A 20,849-nucleotide genomic window follows, 5' to 3' on the forward strand; every position below is an offset into this window, starting at 1 on the left:
TAGCCAAAGCAAAGACTTAGACTATTAATTATTTTGTTTTTTACTGCAAAATAATAAAAAATTCAATACTGTCAGAATTAATATAAAAAGAGCAAAAAAACAGTCAAGTAGTGGTATAAATATTATTAAATTTAACAAAAGAAAAGTTAAAAATATCAATGATTATCTTATTTCAAAACATCTACAAATTGGATTTTAAATACAGCAATAACTTAACTTATTTGACAACTGTCTGTGAAAAATTCACATCTCTCAAATTCAAGCATACATCACTGTTGCAATTATGGTATCTATTATCAAATGATAATCAAATATAGGAATTGTTTATTCTACCAGGATACCATGCGTAACAAAACTATGCACTGAATTTTGAGGCTACCGTATAAACTGTTAAAAATTAAAACTTCATGATTTTAGAAATGTTAGCTGTAATTTTTGCAGGGAAGGTCACCATTTCATACCTGAAGTCCAGCATTATCGCCAGTCTTAATAATGAGCATTAAACAAACACAGCATCCGGTCTGCAACTCTCAATTCGTTCCAACCCATGCCTGGAAGTTGTTTTCTTGCCTCCAATGCAAGAGGCTTATTTCTATCAATGCACCAAAATGTTACCATTCGAAGCATAAGGCGAACTACACATAACAATTCATTTGTACATATTTTAGGGCAATAGAGTCCTTTTCCATGGAATTAAATTGGAGATCAAAATAATTACATTACATTACGCAAGAATAAATGCAGTCGCGATCTAAATTTTTGGAAAAAAAGGACACGTTTTTTTCAAAGTTTTGTCCCATTTGTATAAAAAGATTGTATGCAGACTCGAGCAAATTTTTACATGGCTATAGTCTATATGTCCCACCTATCAGTAACTTCTGGATATTATTGTATTCAAAATTTACTATTACTCATTTTTAAGTAGTATTTTTGACAACTATTTGTTTGTAAAATAAGAGTGAAAACAGATTTTTTTTCTATGGAAAAATGATGTACATGTACTGATAAAGTGTAATTCAGAGAAACATGTAAATTCACACTTCTTTTTAAAAAGAAATTACCTATGATTAAACATTTAATCTGCATATTTATTTCTAGAAAATGATAATAATTAAAGCTATCAAAAACACTTTGCAGATTAAATAAAAAGTTTCGATGCTGCAGTTATCAAATAATAAAAAAAATCACTTTCGAAAGCATTACAAAAATTTTATAAATTATATTAACAAGAAATAACTGCTCAACAGATGATTGTCATTTTATAAACTAAAATAGAGGTGCAAAAATTATACAGGAAAATATATATGTGTATGCATACTAAAATTAATTTCCACAGGGAAGTTTCAGGCTCGAACAAAAAATTTTGTGATTTGCCCTTGGCCTTTTATCTGTGATTTTTGCTTTGTAGCTTTCAGAGCATTTTTCTTGTTTTTGGTTGACTTTGTATTGGCTCTCTTTGCAGCTTTTTCATTTGAAATGTCACCAAGAATCGATCTTTTAGCACCAAGCTTATTTGTCACTTGTTTTTCTGTGATTATGTTTACACTTTGGTTACTGCTGACTGATGTATTATGTACTTTATCTTCGAAAATTCCTTTGAAAGTCCTAAATTTAGTCAATAGAAAAACATTCATACTCATGATTTCATCATATTAATTATAATACAGGGTGCGCAAAAAGTCCATAAAAATTTTAAAAACTCATAAAAACCGGAAAAATAACCGAAATAAAATATGGTTTGCAGGGTTAGCATCGCTGAATAAATGAACGCCAGGGGCTCTGTCACCGGACTTATCCCATAGCCAAGATCTCTTCCAGCCCAGCTACGTAGCAGAGTCTGTGACAAAGTGAGTGCCCCTAACAGTCTGAGTGTGTAGCTAGTGTTGTGTTGGATATTTCATCTATACTTCAAATTGTAAGTGAAGTGTAATGATTGAATATTTGTAACGTTTTAGGCCTGTTGCTCTCTGGGGCGAGACTTTCTATCGGGAAGATCGACTCGCATTTGCGCCTTGAAGTTGGAAACCACAGAAAACCAACTTCAGCCGACCATCACTGTGGCGCTGGTGGGGTTCGAACCCGGATCCTCGCGATGCGAGTCCGTTACTATAACCACCACAGCGGTGGGATAGCATCCCTAAGTCACTGGAATTTTTTAAGACAGGGAAAAACAAAAAATATCCGATAAGTGGCGTTGATGTACACAAGTCAAAGAAAATATATGCAAATAACAAACAGAATGCCCCCAAATCGTTTATTACAGCAGTATTTGTTCCACATGACCACTATCACAGGGGATAACACATTGCAGGCGAGTCACAAATCCAGCCGGTCTGGATGTATATGTGACACCTCTTGGTGGATCGTATTTTTCAGTTCCGACAGAATGGATAGACCGAATCGATACACCTGGGATTTCAAATATCCCCATAACCAGAAGTCTGCCAGTGTCAAATCTGAAGACCGAGGAGCCCATGGGAACCTGCAATGCCTGCTAATGATTTTGTCTTCCCTAAATGTCTGTATCAGGAATGCCTTGACCGGAGTAGCAGTGTGACTAGTTGCTCCATCTTGCATAAACATGACAGTAGAAAGCGCATCTCTTTTACGAAAACATGGCATGACATTCTTGCGCAGAAGCAGTAAATAATGCTGCATATTCACTGTAGCCATTTTCCACCCATTTACTGGGCACTGCGTTTCAAAGAAGGGTCTTATGATGAACAAACCTGTAAACTCACACCACACTGTCACTTTTGGGGAATGCAATGGTTTCTGCGTGTACTCACACGGATTAGACGTCGCTCAAATCCAACAGTTATGGGTATTAACGTCGCCAAGAAGCGAAAAATGAGCTTCATCTGTCCACAACATGAAAGACCCACGTGGGATTCTGTTCGATTTTGGAGAAAGCCCACCTCGCCAATGCTTCCCTCTGTATGGTATCTGCTGGTAAAAGTTCATGGCATGAATGCAATCTGTATGAGTACAGAATAAGGATTCCATGAAGAATATTACGTACCAAGGATGATGGTAAGCCGAAGCGTCTGGCAGCTTCACGAGCACTGCTGGTCCCTGCAGCTGATTTGGATGCTAACACTTCTATTTCGGCTGCAACGCGTGGCGAACGCGCCTTCCTTAAATATGGTCATCCAGCTCTCCTACACAATCCTCTAGCATTCCAGTTTCCTGAAACTGCAGAACAAGCTTTATGAGGTCTGTCTCTGTTAAAGGCGCTTTTCCAGTCCTCACATTCTTTTGAACTCTGAATTTACGCAAGGCGATGGGCGCTGATTCCTGGTTCACGTAAAACAACTTCACCAACAAAGCTTTATCCTTCGCACTCAGCATACTTGTTCACACACACAATTTATAACGGTGAACTGATTGTGGATTAGAAGCGCAAGTTTTCTAAAAAACGTCTCATTTGCATATTTCCACCAAAGTTGCTCGTATCAGCGCCACCTATCGGCTGTTTTTTTAGTTACTTTTTTCCTGTCTTAAAAAAATTCCAGTGACCTAGCAATGCTAACCCTGCAAACCGTTTTTTTATTTCAGTTATTTTTCAGGTTTTTATGCATTTTTAAAGTTTCTACGAACTTTTTGCCCACCCTGTATAAAAAGAAAAATTTTGCAAAAGCCAGTGCATAAATATTTCCAGAAACTGCAGTGATGATTAATAAACACAATTTGATTAATCTATATTAATCAAATGAATACTTACAGCTTTGTAGGTGTCTTAGCATCAATGCATGACTTTTGTGTAGAGCAGCTGTCATTTGAATGGAAATATGTTACAGATGAAACATCCTGGAAAGGAGAAAAAAATGTTATTTGCACGACTTATGTACTTCCAATTTATAATCCTATCATACTTGAGAAGCTTATTTCCAAAAGGGAACATTTACACTTTTCAATGGTTTCTAAACCTTTGGGATGAGCTGTTAGATTATGCAACAGGGTTTATTCAAACTGGAATATTTTTGGTCAAAATCACAATGTAAAGTTGGTCGCTTGTATCATAGGGAAAATATATACTTCTGTATTGTTCATTCAAAAGGGGGAACATAACAAATGAACTGCCTTGTTAGCATTAGAGATTTTTACTTTCAAAATGACACATTTTTCAGAAGCGCTTATAAGTTGCATTTTACAATAGAACTCTAGGTAAGGGACACCCATGGGACCACAAATTCTGTCCACTAACAAGGAGTATCCGTTAATATATAGTAAAATATGATGAGTCCCGTCAATGTAATTCAAGAAAGTGTCTGTTAGTGGTCGTGTCTGTTAACAGTGTTGTTCATAATGGGAGGTAACACTGTAGAATGATTGTGTTTTTTATGTACTCGCTACAGATTAGTAACAAGGGTAACTTTTTTGGCTAAGTGAAACCTTCTAGAGAATAAGAGAGTGGCGTAGAAACTTTCAATTTTTCAGACTTAAACCAGCTCAATTTTGATCAAAAGATAACATTTCCACTAATTTTTATTCAAAACAGAACATTTTCAAAAATTAAATGTAGATAACTCCCTAAGAAACATAATATTTAAATATTTTTATACCACTACCATATGCTACCTGTGTTAGGCTATTTACAACTTTTGTAAAACAGTCCATTCTGGAGAAAAAAGATTTTTTACTTCTACTGTAAATTTAATAATTATGGAAATATTCCCTTTTGAAAATACGCTTCTCACTTACACATAAACCTCACCATCATATGAAGGAATCAAAAGCCATCAGTACAAGTCAATGTTTCAAAAATGTCTTTTGTATTGCAAGAATCTCTTCATTGTTGAAATTTTCAGTTGCCAAAGCATTTGAGTCGCTATCTTTATGTTGCAACACGCAGATAGAGCCACTTATACTGACCATGGAATAAAAAGATCTTTTTAGCTCATTCTTAATGTTTACCATCTTATCCTGATTGGCTTCTGAGCCCTGTATATTATTAATTTCAAATCTTAAAATGTATATGATTTGCAATTAATTTCAGATACTGTCGGAAGCTCTGAAGTAGACAACTTGAAAAAAAAGAAAATTAACACAAGTTTTATGAAAATAGTCTAATTCACAAACTTTTTCAAATATTTATAATACAGAAAAACTTCATTATATTGCACATGTTGGAAGCAAATATAACATCTACTATTAATCTATTCAGGTGAATGATTTGCTACACTGAACAACCAACAAATTTCTGCTTCTGAAACAGAAATAGTGATTTTACATGTAATTCAGTGTGCTGAACACAAATTTAGCCATAAAAAAGCTGGATAGGCTAGTTTTTTTTTGAAATTACACAGTTAATACACATATACGTAATAACACAATACAATATTATTGAAACACAACATATGTGTATAGAAAACAAAATACAGTATTTATTCGTGTATAGAGAACAAGGTTTTTATTCAATTTTCACTGCTTTAAAAACCTGGGTCATCTTATATGAACAAGTGAAAGATTCATTGCATTTTTTTTGTAATTTTTTTTTTTAATTTGAAGATTGTGTGATGAAACTGTACACTAGTAGTTCAGTAAATATACATAAAAACATACAGAAAGGTAAACACATTACAGCACAATAGTTGTATTATCGGAATTTGACACGTTCCTCATTTTGCATTACACTTGTATTGGACATAACATAAGGAACATCTCTTAAAATTGCCCAACAGTAGACAGTCAGCATCAAGGTTGAACATTTTCCCGGATAACATTGTTATAATATAACAATGAAAGTTGTATGGTGAAAAAGTGGTAAGGACCATATTATGATCCGATGTAAAGCAGTTTTTAATTGTTAACAGTGTAATATCTGAAAAACTAGCTAATAAAACTTTTTCATGTGATATTCGTGTTCGGGAGATCAAAATCATTCGTCACTGTATATTTTCATATCAGATGCAATTTCATTGTTGTTTAGTTTATTGAAGGAAATTTTTTTTGGATTTCATAATAATATTTAATGCTCTTACATTGGTATGAACAACATTCAGTGATGCTGAACTCATTTGAGAGTCCTCATTCATTGTCGAGTCTTCTTCTGGGGACCTGAAGCAAAAACAAATACAACATGTCTTATAGGCCTACAAGTTTGTTATTGCTCGATACACTGCATGACAAAATAAAGAAATCAAATCCATACTCTACTACTTTGTTAGATGACTTTAGCAGGATCACAGCATATATTCCTTGTGACATTACTTTATGAGGTCATGCAACATCTGAACACTTATTTTCTGGTCTAATTTTTATTATTGTTTTACTAAGATTTATGATCAATTGAAGAAAAACAAATGACTTTTCAGATTCCTTACATTATATAAAAAGATCTACAGACCCTTGATTGGGTCAAGGTGGTGGTGGCCAATCCGTGTCTGAGTAATGTCTGCTGCTTTTCAAACCAATTTCTAAAATTTGGGATCAATGTATCTTGGCATTGTGATTCTGGTACATGCAATCACTTTCATAGAAGAAAGTGCCTGTTGCTGGTTGATGCATAGATATGGTCATTGAGTATGGTCAGACACTCAGTTGACCTCATTTTGCTGACAAATTGTATTGATGGCCCTATTTCAGCTCAACAGTAATGACTCACAAGGAAAGGGTCCAAAAGTGTCATCGTCAATGAATGAATGAACGCCAGGGGCTCTGCCACCGGACTTATCCTGTTGCCGAGATCTCTTCCAGCCCAGCTTCGTGGCAGAGTCTGGGACAAAGTGAGTGCGCCTAACAGTCTGATTGTGTAGCTAGTGTTGTGTTTGATATTTCAGTGCTGCCATCTATACTTCAAATTGTGAGTGAAGTGTAATGATTATTTGTAACGTTGTAGGCCTGTTGCTCTCTGTGGCGAGACTTTTTGACGGGGAGATCGACTCGCATTCATGCCTTGGAGTTGGAAACCACCTTCAGCCGACCACCACTGCGGTGCCGGTGGGGTTCGAGTGTCATCCTCAAAAAATTATAACTTGCACCAAGTATGATACACTTAAACGCAACACTGGCACTCAGTGTGTTTACAAGTTACTTAAAGAAAAGCTCTTTATAGAAATAATGATGCAAGCGTTTAGCTAACAAAATAAAAAATATTTCTTTTTACAGTTTTGTTACTTGTTTTCTTATTAGAGGTAAAATTTAAGTGTATGCAATCCATTAAAAAAAATAGAGGCAAAGCAACTTTAAAGCATGTGAAAACTTCAGACCTATAAACTCTTACCTGAAATACCCAAGTAAGGGAGGTAGATTGAGTGGAGTTTTATTTTTGTTCTCCTGTTCAATGATTTCTTCACTATCCTTAAAGCTGTAGTAATTTGTCAGATTTCTGTGGTTCACTAAGTGCTCCAAAGCTATGAAAGCTTTACGTCCAATCTGTGATGACTTTTCTTCCTGAAAGTATAGGAAAAATACAGGATTTCTGGGACATCTTGCATTTTAGTTGTTTGTAAAACAGGATGGGTCACGCACAATCACTGTATACTGATACTCCCCAAAATAGAATATACCAAAATCTATGATGTACATTGCAGAACAGTCTGGAAGAATTTCAAGGGAAGTAACACTATTATGGGAATTTTTACAACTACTAAACCACAAATACACTTTATCCATATTTCTCGGCGGAATTTCTAGTGAATTGGTACATGTTGGAATGTGCGTGCACATGTGAACCTAACATGAAGTTTGTTACTGCGTTATGCTTCCATCTGCCATACATTTTTCCAACTATGAGTGAGGGAATTTTTACTGCAGAACATTTCCAGTCGGAATAGGGGTTTTTGAGAACATTCTGCTTTGGGGCTGATACTAAACACCATTAAGTGTATTTAGTAGTAATAACTTTGTAATATTATTACAAAGTTTATTCAACCCATAAATAAATATCACATTCCAAAACATACCATAAAAACTGGGGGACATCAGCTTTCTTGATTTTGTCGGGTTCATTCCTGGCATGATGGGAAAAGTGGTCCAATAATGATCACGTAATGCATTTAAAAGACCAATATCAATCAATATTAAATACTAAGTTAATTTCGAATCAGAATACTATTTTAGTTTTCATTGTAGCAAACGTGTTTTGTTTAGGAATTTGACAACAATAGTAAAAATTAAGCATTTACTAATTGCTTTAATCTAATTGTCACAAGCCTGATACAAAATGTGGATAATGTATTTTGCAAGTTTTTTCTTCGCATGTTCATTACTTCTGCATTACAATATCATGTTTTGCAGTGAAATTTAATATCTTTCTCTGTTTATTCAAATCTTAAGCACATGATTAAAGAACATAGTTCACACCACAGTCTGCTAATTTTTCTATCTAGCTCATTTAATCCACAAGAACGAATAAAAAAATGAATTAATATCCAACATTTACAATAAACCAAAATTTATAGTAGCAAAAACAAATATCCAGTTATCTGAACCACATATTGGACATGTAAGAACACGATTTTCCAATTCGAAGTATTTCAAACATAATTCAAATAAAATGCAAAGGTCCTAAAATACAGAGATCAGACAAGGTTCAAATTAGCTAATTCAATGGATTCTTAGAGTCTTCTGATGGTAGTATAAACTATCATTCTTTTTATATATTTAAGAAATTTCCTGAATATGTGACTAAAATTTCCCGGCATACCAGAAAGTATGAATATTCCTGGCATGCTAGTCCCCTATATTTCCCAGCATGCTGGTTAACGCAGGGGAATACAGTAATTTCAGATAAATTTTAAGTAATTTAATTTGGAATTAATAGAATGTACTAAATTTTGACCCTAAGAAATAGTTTAATTTGAATATAATTTTCCATCAATCAAATCATGAGATAAATTTAAGGCTGTAATACATTTCTCTGTTATTAAAAATGAATTACTCAAAGTTAGTGGAAGAACAAAAACAGCATGAAAATTTTCTGATGCAATGCAGATGAAAAAAGAGGAAACTACTGTTTCAAGAATTTTTATCAATTTAATATTTATTATTTTAAATTCATGTTGTATAACAATTTTTAACTTACAGTAATGACTTTGCAGTTCATCTTAATGATCTGTAGAACATCTTCTGTCAGTCTTAAAGCAACCTCCTCAATACTGCTCTTCCTCAATTTGTCACTGCTACATCGGATCAACTTATTTTTCAAGATGTTGATAGCCCGTTTGACAGCTGACCTGTTTCAAATAAAAATTATGATTGGTTGATTTGATGATTAAAATGGGTTTAGAGATTTCTTAATGGGAATTGGAGATTTCTTTCCATCTCGATTCGATAACGAAAAGTCTAATTGTTCAGTTTACTGCAACTGTATTTGACAAAAAATCAAGTAAAAAATAGATTAATTGAAACATAATGACATCAGTTTTAAAAAAATGATAGCCTATGTGCTATTACATGTTTCTGTTAGGGCTTTTTATATTCAAAACAAAAGTGATGAAAAAGAAGTAAAAATGTTTTCTACACCCCGAATTTTCAACTTATGAACTATCATTAATGCATTTTGATAGAAAATAAATTTTTTTGTTATTGAATAAATATACTATAATGAGTGCTCACTCTGTAGATGCATCTTCTTCAATAACTGAATGGAGTTTATTGAGCAAATCAACAAATTGCTCCAGGCCTTTTATATGCTGTTTCAGAGGACAGTCAGCAGCTGGAGCATAGCCCTTTCCACCAAGTCTCATTCTAGTTACATAAGATATCACAGTCTGCAAAAAAAAAAACCATATATTTTGACAGCTAAGCAATTACACACAAACTATATGAATTTAATGTTAATTTTTTTTTTTTTTCACTCACGTTAAGCCCAACATTTATCAAAAATTAGGATAACCATTAACCCTCTAAGCAGCATTGACAAGATATTTCGACTCCTTAAAAACATCTTATTTTAGCATTGTGACAAGCCCAGATATTTTGTAAAGTTGATTTCCCAAGGGAGCAATTTTCGCTATATCCCTTACTTTGCACCTGCTGAAAATCAGAAGAAAACGTATTTCATCAATAAAGATTTGTCGTTTTAGAGGAAGTTTAGCGATTTCTACTGTGCTGCAGAAAGGGTTACTTACTTTCACATAAAAGAATCAGACATTTTGGAAAGCCACAAATCAAGACAAACCTGATTCATTTATGAGTGAATAAAATTTGTCAAACTATAAAGATAAATGAATACCTGGCACATAGGCATTTCTTTTTGCAAAGAAACATGCTTAATATCAGTGAAAGCTTGATGTCCTAAATCAATCAGGGGTGAGATGATAGCTTTAGACAGCGCAAGTTCATTCCTACAATTGACTAGAAGACTCAAAAGAGCCAATATTACTTCTTCCGCATATTCCTTTAAAAAAAGAGAGAAAAAAAAAATTACAAAAACAAATAAAGATCAAAACTAAAAGGTATTTTAAAAATACCATTGTAAAATTCAACAAAATTTTGAAAATTAAGCAATACCTCTTAAGTTTGATTTGAGTTGTTATTGAGGAAGTTTTTAAATTATATTTTTGTTCATTTATAAATACATATTACACCTACAAGAATAAAGTGTTTGAAATTCTCACAAGTTTTTGCGGGATTTTCATTATAATGCTGTAACAAAAAATTTCCAGTACATGAAGCTATAGTTCTAGCAATTATATTCATTTCTACCACATAAGTAAGATAAGATTAGGTGATTTAATGATTTAATAAAATTTATGGACTGCATAAAATACGAATTGAAGAAAAATAAACAATACAAAAAATTATGTACACGGTCATAATATAACATTGTAGAGATACAAGTCCCTAGCAGTCACAAAAATCAACTATTGCGAATGTAATTTGAGATATAGGTGCTTTTGAGTATGCGTCAGAGAACGAGAAGGAAACGCAACTGTAGCTCTCATGCTTACAGTTACAGCAACAACATTTTGAAGAATTCAAATACCAACACTCACTTTTATACATTGCAAAATGATTACTGCAGTAAAAAACCAAGAATGGCATTGAAATGGTATTTGTAGTATCACAAATGCCATCACATGATGGAAACAAAGAAAGATTTCGCAGAGAGCTTAGTGCAATAATTGCTCGGTTGAGCTTCTCTGTCAGATCGGCAGGTAGTCCAACCAAGCAGCTAGCACTCAAAGCTCTTGGCGAGATTGTCTTTCTGTGTCCTGTCTGTGTTTATATGGCTACAGGTGCCCTTTCAATGCAATTCATATTTTTTTTACCACGCCGATCATTTTGTAATGCATAAAAGTTAGTGTTGCTATTTGAATTTTCTGAAATTTCGTTCTTGTATCTATAAGAGCAAGAGCTCTTTTTTTTTTCCTTTCAAACCGAGCACAACTAAGGTCTATCACCATCTATGGGCGATTTACTACCTAGCGAGTTGTGCCGGAAGTGTAACTATTTGTACCTAACAGTCTGAGTGAGTATGTAGTATTTCATTTGATTTTTCAGTGCCGCCATCTATATTTCAGAAGTGAAGTGAGTGATGTGTTATGATTGAATTACATTTTTACTGTTTGTAGGTGTGTTGCTCTTTGTGGAGAGACTTTTTAAAGGGGAGATCAGCTCGCATTCACACCTTGAAGTTGGGAACCACAGAAAACCAACTTCAGCCGACCATCACTGTGGCAACGGTGGGGTTGGAACCAGGGACCTCGCGGCGCGAGTCCGTCACTATGACCACTCAACCACCACAGCGGCTAACAGCAAGAGCTACAGTTTTATTTCTCTTCTCATTCTTAGACGTATACAGGGAAACATATATATCTCAAATTTGATATTCGCATTAGTTAATTTTTGCGGCCGCTAAGGGGTAGACACAAATTAATTTTATGAACACCCTGTGTATAATATAGTAATAATTCATATGTTAATTGGCATGTTGTATGTGAAGAGAAGGCTTTCAATAATTGAAATAGAGTTAAAATAGATTCCCAAAGATAAACAACAAGGTCAAGAAAAGTTGAACTTTAAAAATTTAATTTTAGAAGTTGAATGAACAAACAATTTCTTATTTCAAATTCCTGATGTTATCACAGGGTATTTATTGTGTAAAGATGTGGGGGGTAGAGGGGAACAGGTTCAGGACATGGAACAGGAGTAGACTCAGGGTAATCAAATATTAGAAACCTGATTCTATATATAAATAAAAACTCAATGGTCATAATAAGCAAATAGCTCAATGTGTTGACTGAACAGAAGAATCTCACATTGAACATTGAAGGACCGGACACACCCCGCTTCCCATCTCAAGGAGATATCAAAGCGTTCCCGACAGATGGGTGCATCCAGAATTTTATTAAATATGTATATGTATATATATCTATATAAATTTGTATAACAGAATAACAAGTCCAATTACAGGAGTATAAATCAACAAAATAATTATGATAAATCATGATCTAAGAATCGAAATCTAAATTTATATTATAGCATCCTTGGGGCACGTCCAGACTCGATAATCAAATTCCGTTGGTGGCGGTCCGTCCACGTTCGTTGGATGTCACTAGTCATGTAGGCCGTACAACGACGAATCGGTGTCATGTTTGGGTCACATGTCCTGGTCCAAGTGTCCAAGTCAGCCAATGTTCGGACACCCAGATGTTTTAGCTCATTCTAGGAACACATTCCTGTTCCATAAGCATCCTAGGTCTTAATTCTCCTGGGCAATTAGGAGATTTCATCATTCCCGAAGCTACATCGGCTGGCTAGCTGGATTATGGGGTGCATTGATTCACAACGTTAACATGTTAAGTGTTTATAGTTTTTCCAATAAAGTTCACCGTTCAACGACGTATCAGTTTCGTGAATTTCCGGTACCCCTACGTGGCCGCAAGTTGTAGACTCTCCCTGGTATCAGCTTTACTGGTCTGGAAGGCTGAAATTCATCCTGCTTCTTCCGTAGTCCACCCATCTTGTCGTGCAGCAAATATAGGTTACGGTCTAAAAATTGAATCAAATTTTGAATGCGTGAGAAGTTCATCGGACTTTTTAGTATTCTTCTTTTGAATGCCGTCATCTGACTTTGTGACATCTGACCAAAATGAAACGCTGATGTGTGTGGACATTGGCAGACGTAATGCCATAGCGAGCCCGTAGCACCACACTTACAAGCATTGTGAGATGATCGTCCAAAGCGCTGCAAGTATGTCGGAAATGGACCATGCTCAGTTAAAATAATAGTTTATAATAAGTCCATTATTTAAAGAAAATTTTCCCTACTGATGTAAGCTTCAACTACAATACACTTTTGTTAAATATTTATGAATTAGACTAATAAAAATATTAAAAAGTACTTACTTCAGTGGCAGAGTTGCATCTAGATGTTTCCCGAGAATTGATGGAGATGTCATCAAGTTTTGTCAACTGTTCCTCGAAACTTACAGAAATGTGTTCTTTTGATGAGGGACTGTTTTCAAGACTAGAGTTTAAAGGTGATTCCATGCTCAGTAAAAAGACTTCATTACCAGAAAGCACTCGTACTATTTGTTTCTGGAAAAACACACATACAAAAGAAAAAAAAACTTCAAACAATAACCTAGTAGCAATTACAACAATAAAAAAATACACAATTTAGAATTTTCAAAATGTTATATGAGAAACGATAATCATAACAGATTAAAAATGAAAGATTGTTCAAAACTATTAAGTTCTTATAAAAATATTTCTTCTGAGCCTACAACACATCTAAGAAAGAGACTCTTCCTGGATATTATACCAAGACACACCTCGGAAAGAAAAGTTTGTTTCCACTGGGAACAAAACCCAAGTCTTCTCCCAATTCCGCGGCAGCTCTTGCTGAAATTGACGGAGGCTGCAGTGTCTTTACTACTATGCATGTTATAAGATAAGGAAAGGTCTTGTGTTTTCGCAGATTGCAAGAAGACAGGTTTACACGGGGGACTTGTGCCCCCCCTCCCCCAAGTCAACCAAAAATTAGGGAAAAAAAATATTTTTGTAAAAAAAAAAAATTAAAATATAGAAAGAAAATACCCTTTATATGTTATATTAACCAATTTCTGTTAATTTAAATGCTTTCTAAAGGGTGGTAACTCAAAATTTCTAAGGAAGAAAATTTTAGTGTCTCCCCTAAGCCTTTTGTACTTCCTCCAAAGATTGATCCTATGTATGCTCCCTGCAAGAGAACCCAGATTTGATTCTTGTTGGAGATACTGGACCAGATACACCTCACTTCACATCTCAGACAGATATTGAAGTGTTGTCGTCGTGGCAAAGACAACAAACTTTTCTTTTCTAGGTATAAGTTGTTATGTTATTACAGTTGAACCAGTATTTAACAAAGTAGGCAGTACAGATAGTTTCATTTGTTTAACCAGTCATCTAGCTAAGACTATATTTAAGTCACTGCCATATGTAACAGTGGTGCCTACGACAGCATATGCTACCATGCAGATTTTTTGGTTTTATCAGATGGATATGTCGGAATAATTCGTCATACAGCTGCTGCCACCTGCATAAGCATTCTTCTACTTTATTATCTCGACACTAGATATAGTTGAATAATTATATTTCAAGAGAGGTCTGGGGTAATTATTACTGTTATCTTTGCCATGCTTTGCAAGGCTGCATCTCCTCAAATGTATTTTTTTAATATATATAAGTCGTTCCCATTTATAATGTTTTCCCGCTTATTATGACTGATTTTCGTGATCTCAACTTGAAGTAATCCTCATTAAGAGTTCCTTAACATTAAAACATTAAATTAATAAATAAACAATAAATTAAAACATTTTCCCGCTTACAAAGTTTTTTTCATGACGGTTTTTCACAAAACGTTATAAGCAGGACCCACTGTATATATTCTAATATTTAGCAACACATATAAGAAAAAAATATGATTTAAATGTCATTTTTTCAACACATAATTTTAAACATGAATTAATGAGAAATATTTTCCTGCATTCATTTTGCATATGAACAACCCATATGCTGTCATTGCGTTTAATAAATTAAAAATTCAACATTTCTATTTATAAAACTAATTAGTTTTATTGATTAACTTTTATTATTATTATTTTAAATACACAGCAAAGAACATCAGTTCTAATGTTTTTATAAAAAAAATGCAATCAAAAAATATATTTTAATAGTTTCAAACTTCAAGGGAAAAAGCGCGCACATCTTCATAAAAAGGGGCATCGCGGGTAGCATACTGAGAAAGTAAAAGGCCATATGACTGGTTAATAAAAAAATATTTGAATTGTGGTTCTACTATATTTGCAATAAAAGAACATACAAAGCATATTTACTCACAGTAATTTCTGTTTCAATAGGGCCAAGTATTAAAAACGAATTCTGTTCCCTCAATTTCTGCCATTCCCCATTTTTTGCATCTGAAAGTATCAAACTTAATAGGCACCATATATCAATGCAATTGCTGTGTTTGAGAAATCTCTTGTAAGAAAGAACTGCCGGTATGGCTTCTTCTTCTGCGCCACCTTCTTGAACAGATGTGCACTGCTGAACATAAGCAGTATGACAGTTCATCACTTCTTCTTTCTTGACTTTTGGAAGAATTCCAACCTTGGAAAAAAAATAAAGGGCAGAGAGAAATGAGGAAAATAAAATGCCAGAAATGAGCATCAATTTCACATTAAAATGTGTTTGCAACGAACTAAGAACTAATGCCTACTTTATCCTGCTCGAGTCTCGATAAGCACAGCTCTAGAGCTAAAAGATGATCCCGGTAACTGAAAAAAGTAGTCCCTTCGTTTTCCAACAGATTGAAACGTCTACACAACTGCAGGACGTATTCTGCAAGCATTAAACTTCCTGCCACTGCATATTCTTTGGACAGATGCAATATAACCAGTTCTGGAAAAAATGAATATTTTTTTAGAAAAAAAAAAAACCACATAGAAAACAAAAGACATGAACACACGTATAACCATATTGGGCCCCAAGAAACACGACACCCTTCCACGCAGCCCTATGAATTATGTTGCCCTTGTTATATTTTGCTAGCATTTCCCAAGAATCATGTCATGTAATGATATATGAATATTTCAAAATGTTATACTCTCTAAAAATTTGACATGCCAGACCTTGATTTTAAAATATTCTAAATAAATGAGTGTTATATTTTAATGAGTCTATTGAATAAATATACATTTTCGTTTCACAATGCCATTCAAATATACATGCACACGTATGTATTCATATGCTCATAGAGATACAATCTTGTCAATTTGGGGAGGGGAGGCGATTGCCACCCCAGCTTTAAAAAATACAATAGAAATGGACAAACAAGGCGAAATATATATATATTGAGTATAAGTTCTTTGCTCCCCACCCTGAAAAAAATTCGAAATGATGGGCCTGTAGAGATACATATATTTTTCATATAACAATGCAGTGAAAAATATCTGCTTGATTCATTCTGGTTTCAATTAAATTACCTCATCATTTCCCATTGATGTCATTATTGTCATAATTCTCAGTGTTTTTTTTCTTCATACATGAAAAAGTAACACATTTTTCACTATTTTCAGAGCAGTAAGCAAGAAACATTTTGAAAAAGGTGTTTATTTGTTTTTGGGACTTTACTGTTTAAATACAGCTCACTTTGGAGATAGCGTACATGAATTTGCAGTTATGATTAAATTTTGATTTTTATACTGGACATTAAAACTCATTTGTAAACAGTTACTTCATAATGAATGTAATCTGATTATTCTATAGTTGATAATGAGGCCACGTTAAAAATGACTTGGTTTCTTAAGAGAATATATCTTAACTAAACAAATATTTTTCTTCGAAAACTTTAGCATTAAATGCATACAGAAGCCAATTTTGCATTTTCATGCACAAAACCAGATCTCTTATTAGTTGATTCAAGCTTTGAAGAATATTAAGCACAGCAAGTTGAACTCAATTAAAAATAAAAAAACACTTTAATAACCACAAAATAGGAAATGACTGACTCGCAGCTCCTCAATATGTGTTTACCTCGTTGCGTTCACACACTTATACTGACAAAAAACAGACAACGCAGTCACAACGTCATCTGAAATAAAACACATAATTTTTTCACAGACGAAACAGATAGTTTTCTCTCTACTACAACTTATTTTTTTTTTCTGATAATGTTCCTCCGCAGGCTCTAACAACCTTTAGATTATATATTTATGTTTTCTTTTCCATCAGTTTAGTGACTGTAATTTACAGCTATCATTGTATAAATATAACTTGCTACCTCAATTACCTTTATTCTTAATGACATTTTTCACATAACTCAGTGAAGCAGATGAAAATTGAGTCATTGGATCAGTCCACATCCACACAGCAGGATCACAGTTATCACTGGACATTGTCTGTAATGACGAAAAACAAGAAAGGCTTAGGTTCCCATTCTAAGATATACTTTTTCGTTGCTAAATTTAAAAAAAAAAGTATGTATATATATTACACCATTACAGAAACATACATAACTCGGACAACGTAAATATGTTAGGGATAGTGCATAAAACCACAAACAAAACACTTTTCAGCATGGAACCAATTTGTTAGAAATCTCCCAGAGGAGCAGCACCCTTTACAAAGTGCTTGTGTGGTTAAATAATAGAAGTGGATTAGCACAGCAATGGTGTATATCCTACATGCTCAACCCATGGCCCGCATGTCAAATATGGCCCTTGGAGTTATCTGATGTAGCCAGTGACAAATAACTATATCCCTAAAGTGACCCTGTGGCACATTTTCAGATCACTTAAGCAATCCCAAGCACACTTCCAAATCACCTGAATGCACGTGGTACATTTGCAGATTACCTACGTGGCTACTACTACTAAAACTACATATACCTCGTCCATATATTCTTCTATGGAACTTCTAACGAACTGGCACATGTTGGAATGTGCGTGTCAGTGTTGGGAACCTAACGTGAAGATTGTTTCTGTGTAATGCTTGTTATAGTGCTATTATCTATCACATATTTTTTGAACTGTGAGTGAAGTGTAATGTTAGATGATTTTACCGTTGTTGGCCTGTTGCTCTCTATAGCGAAACTTTTTAATGGGGAGATCGGCTTGTATTCGCACCTTGAAGTTGGGAACCACAGAAAACCAACTTCAGCCTACCACCACTGCAGCGACGGTGTGGTTCGAACCCAGGACCTCGGTCATAAAATAGTGTATGTTTGAATATGCATCTGAGAATGAGAAGCAAAAACACAACTGTAGCTCTCATGGTTACGGTTACAGAAACAAAATTTTGGAGAATTCAAATGGCAACACTTACTTTTATACATTGCAAAATAATTGATGCAGTAAAAAACTAACTAAGAATGGTAGTACTACCTGTAGTATCACAAATGCGGCACAGGACACAGACAAAGAAAGACCTCGCCGAGGGCTTAGCCGCTCAGGTGAGCTTCACTGTTAGATCTACAGGTAGTCCAACTGAGCAGTTAGCACTCAAAGATCTTGATGAGATTGTCTTTCTTTGTCTGCGTCCTGTACCAGCATTTATATGGCTACAGGTACAATTTCAATGTGATTCATGTTTTTTTTACCATGCCGATCATTTCGTAATGCATAAAAGTTAGTGTTGCTATTTGAATTTTCTGAAATTTTGTTCCTGTATCTATAACTACAAGAGCTTTCTTTCTTTCTTCCAAACCAAGCACAACTCAGGTCTATCACCATCTATGGGTGATTTACTACCTAGTGAGCTGTGCCGGAAGTGTAACTGTGTGTGTGTACCTAACAGTCTGAGTGCATATGTAGCGTTGCGTTTGATTTTTCAGAGCTATCATCTATATTTCAGAAGTGAAGTGAGTGATGTGATTGAATTACATTTGTGCTGTTTGTAGGTCTTTTGCTTTCGGTGCAGAGACTTTTAAAGGGGAGATCGGCTCACATTCGCGCCTTGAAGTTGGGAACCACAGAAAACAAACTTTAGCTGTGGGGTTAACCCGGGAACTCCCGACGCGAGTACGTCACTATGACCACTGCAGTGGCTACCTAAGTGGCTGGCGGCACAATTCAAAATCATTCGAGCTGCCCGCGCCACATTCATAGCTCACTTTAGTGGCCCGTTGCATTTTTTGTAGATCACTAAAGTTCACCTTGCACATTTCCAGATCACTTAAATCGCCCGCGACACAGCTTCCAAATCACTCAAACGGCCCACGGCACACTTTCAGATCACCAGAGCGACACATTCCCAGATAACTCAAATGGCCCGCAACATATTTGCAAACTAATTAAGTGGCCCGCACTCTCCCCAAAATGCCGAGCCTCATTGGTGTATATGGGTTCTATTTTGGTGGATAAGCTACTTTTACAATGAATGAGTGTTTCATAAGGTAAGCTTATTTCCGGAGATAAGTTTGATTCATTTTATACTTATCAGAGGAACAGAAGGGGTAAATATTCCATAAAAAAACAAAAAAGGTTACTATAGATGATAGCAGACAAAAAAAAATGTTAAGCATAAGCCGGGTTTTCCTAGGAATATGTTTGTTGTGCAGCGTGAACCGAATTAGACTATTTTGCGCCAACAGAAACGTGTTACATAATCACGCTAAACGTTTGTGTTTTCGTAGCGAGGCGCATCAGATCAGGGCGGCTATATAAAGTATAGTCCTCCTACCATGAGATGAGATTTGGCTACGGCACGTCATGTCACGTCAAACGATTCTATTTTATCCTAGAAGGACATGCCAATCGTGAAAGCTCAGTCACTGATGAACTTTTCTCGATGTGCAATCGTTTTACCAAAAAAAAATTGAATGAAATCATCCGACGCGACGTGACATGACGCAGTGAAAATTCATCTCGTGGTCGGAGGACTATATATGTATGGCTTTGGCATCAGCTACTCTGTCGTCTGCATGCTCCGGTTTGAAGGGAAGGGAAAGAAAGCACAATAAAATGAAGGGAATATCGGTGAAACGCGCGGCGCACGACGCATTTGACGTCCTCCAGAAGCAGTCAGCCAATCACGCCCGACGTAAAGCGCTTTAGTGAGCCGTATTGCGCCCTGTACGAAAACAGTCATGCTGCTTTTCTCTGGTGAGTGGACGGCGTGTCGCGCTGGGCGAATCACGTTGCGCGCGGCACAGGAAACCTGCTCCTAGGAAAATCCGGCTGTACGAGCACTTGGTGACGCACAAAAACTTACGCAACAGATGGCAGCAAATTCTACTCTATAATGCAAAAATTTGTATCGAAACGAAAACGGAAAAGTTTACGAAGATCCACGAACCCACACAAATAACAGGGTTGTTGTGTATATCTGTTTTACAATACAATAAGAATTATACAGGGCTCTCCGGTATATTTGTTTTGAATTTAAAAAAAAACTTGCGGCAAAAATAAAGATGAGAAGTAGATAGGTATTCTTTGTAACTTTTTTATCACCATAAAATATGATGACCATATGATACACTAACTGGGCATCTCAGAGGAAAAATACGGGAGACGGCATGTATTGCTTAAGCTGACCATACTTGTTTGAAAAACATACGGGAAATTGAGGTTCGAAATACGGGAAAGCACAGGACAATGCCAATTACCGCTAATAATGATGTTAAAAACAAACGAAGTGAGAAATCGGGAAATTTTTTTTCAAAAAATTCAGGAGAGCGAGAAAAACCCCCCATAAATACCGGGGCCTGTCCCGCGATGCACGTGATGTATAATCACCCCTAGCAATGCTAAAAGTTGCTAAAAATTGGGATGATTTGCCAAAAAGTTTAGCAATGGGATGGAAATAATGGGATATTGCAATTCACAGTAAATTAAAATGCCTTTCTAAGGCCGCTCTAAACCAGACGTGGGTCAGTATTGCAGAGGCGCATTTATGGTTTTGCCGGCTGTGGGCTA

At 35.3% G+C, this 20,849-nt stretch overlaps 1 protein-coding gene across 2 annotated transcripts; it reads right to left on the reverse strand.

Annotated features, from left to right (window-relative positions):
- Positions 1 to 18: 18 nt before the first annotated feature.
- LOC149076409 (uncharacterized) lies at positions 19 to 20,376 on the reverse strand. 2 transcript variants are annotated; one of them, XM_089243962.1, is made up of 12 exons: positions 20,146 to 20,376; positions 17,225 to 17,333; positions 15,653 to 15,834; positions 15,274 to 15,543; positions 13,300 to 13,491; positions 10,181 to 10,345; positions 9,562 to 9,716; positions 9,029 to 9,179; positions 7,226 to 7,395; positions 5,985 to 6,060; positions 3,725 to 3,810; positions 19 to 1,605 (listed from the first exon to the last, which is right to left on the reverse strand). In XM_089243962.1, exons 2-12 carry the CDS (start codon positions 17,328 to 17,330, stop codon positions 1,344 to 1,346), a joined length of 1,815 nt encoding a protein of 604 aa, XP_089100088.1. In that variant the 5' UTR covers positions 17,331 to 17,333; positions 20,146 to 20,376; the 3' UTR covers positions 19 to 1,343. The 2 variants fall into 2 exon arrangements, with proteins under 2 accessions (XP_089100088.1, XP_089100089.1); XM_089243963.1 differs by having other exon boundaries at positions 957 to 1,605; positions 17,225 to 17,393; positions 20,146 to 20,331.
- Positions 20,377 to 20,849: the final 473 nt, after the last annotated feature.

This window comes from Pholcus phalangioides, unplaced genomic scaffold (assembly GCF_987345545.1).
Source record: "Pholcus phalangioides strain wild (caught in Gottingen) unplaced genomic scaffold, Ppha-v1.0 ptg000015l_1, whole genome shotgun sequence".
Lineage (NCBI taxonomy): Eukaryota > Metazoa > Arthropoda > Arachnida > Araneae > Pholcidae > Pholcus > Pholcus phalangioides.

Coding starts and splice junctions, on each gene's coding strand:
- LOC149076409 (XM_089243962.1), bottom strand. CDS start 17,330: ATGTCCAGTGATAACTGTGATCCTGCTGTGTGGATGTGGACTGATCCA. Junction 15,544..15,652: donor CGAGACTCGAGCAGGATAAA/GTAGGCATTAGT, acceptor TTTTTTTCCAAG/GTTGGAATTCTTCCAAAAGT. Junction 13,492..15,273: donor CTATTGAAACAGAAATTACT/GTGAGTAAATAT, acceptor GTGTTTTTCCAG/AAACAAATAGTACGAGTGCT.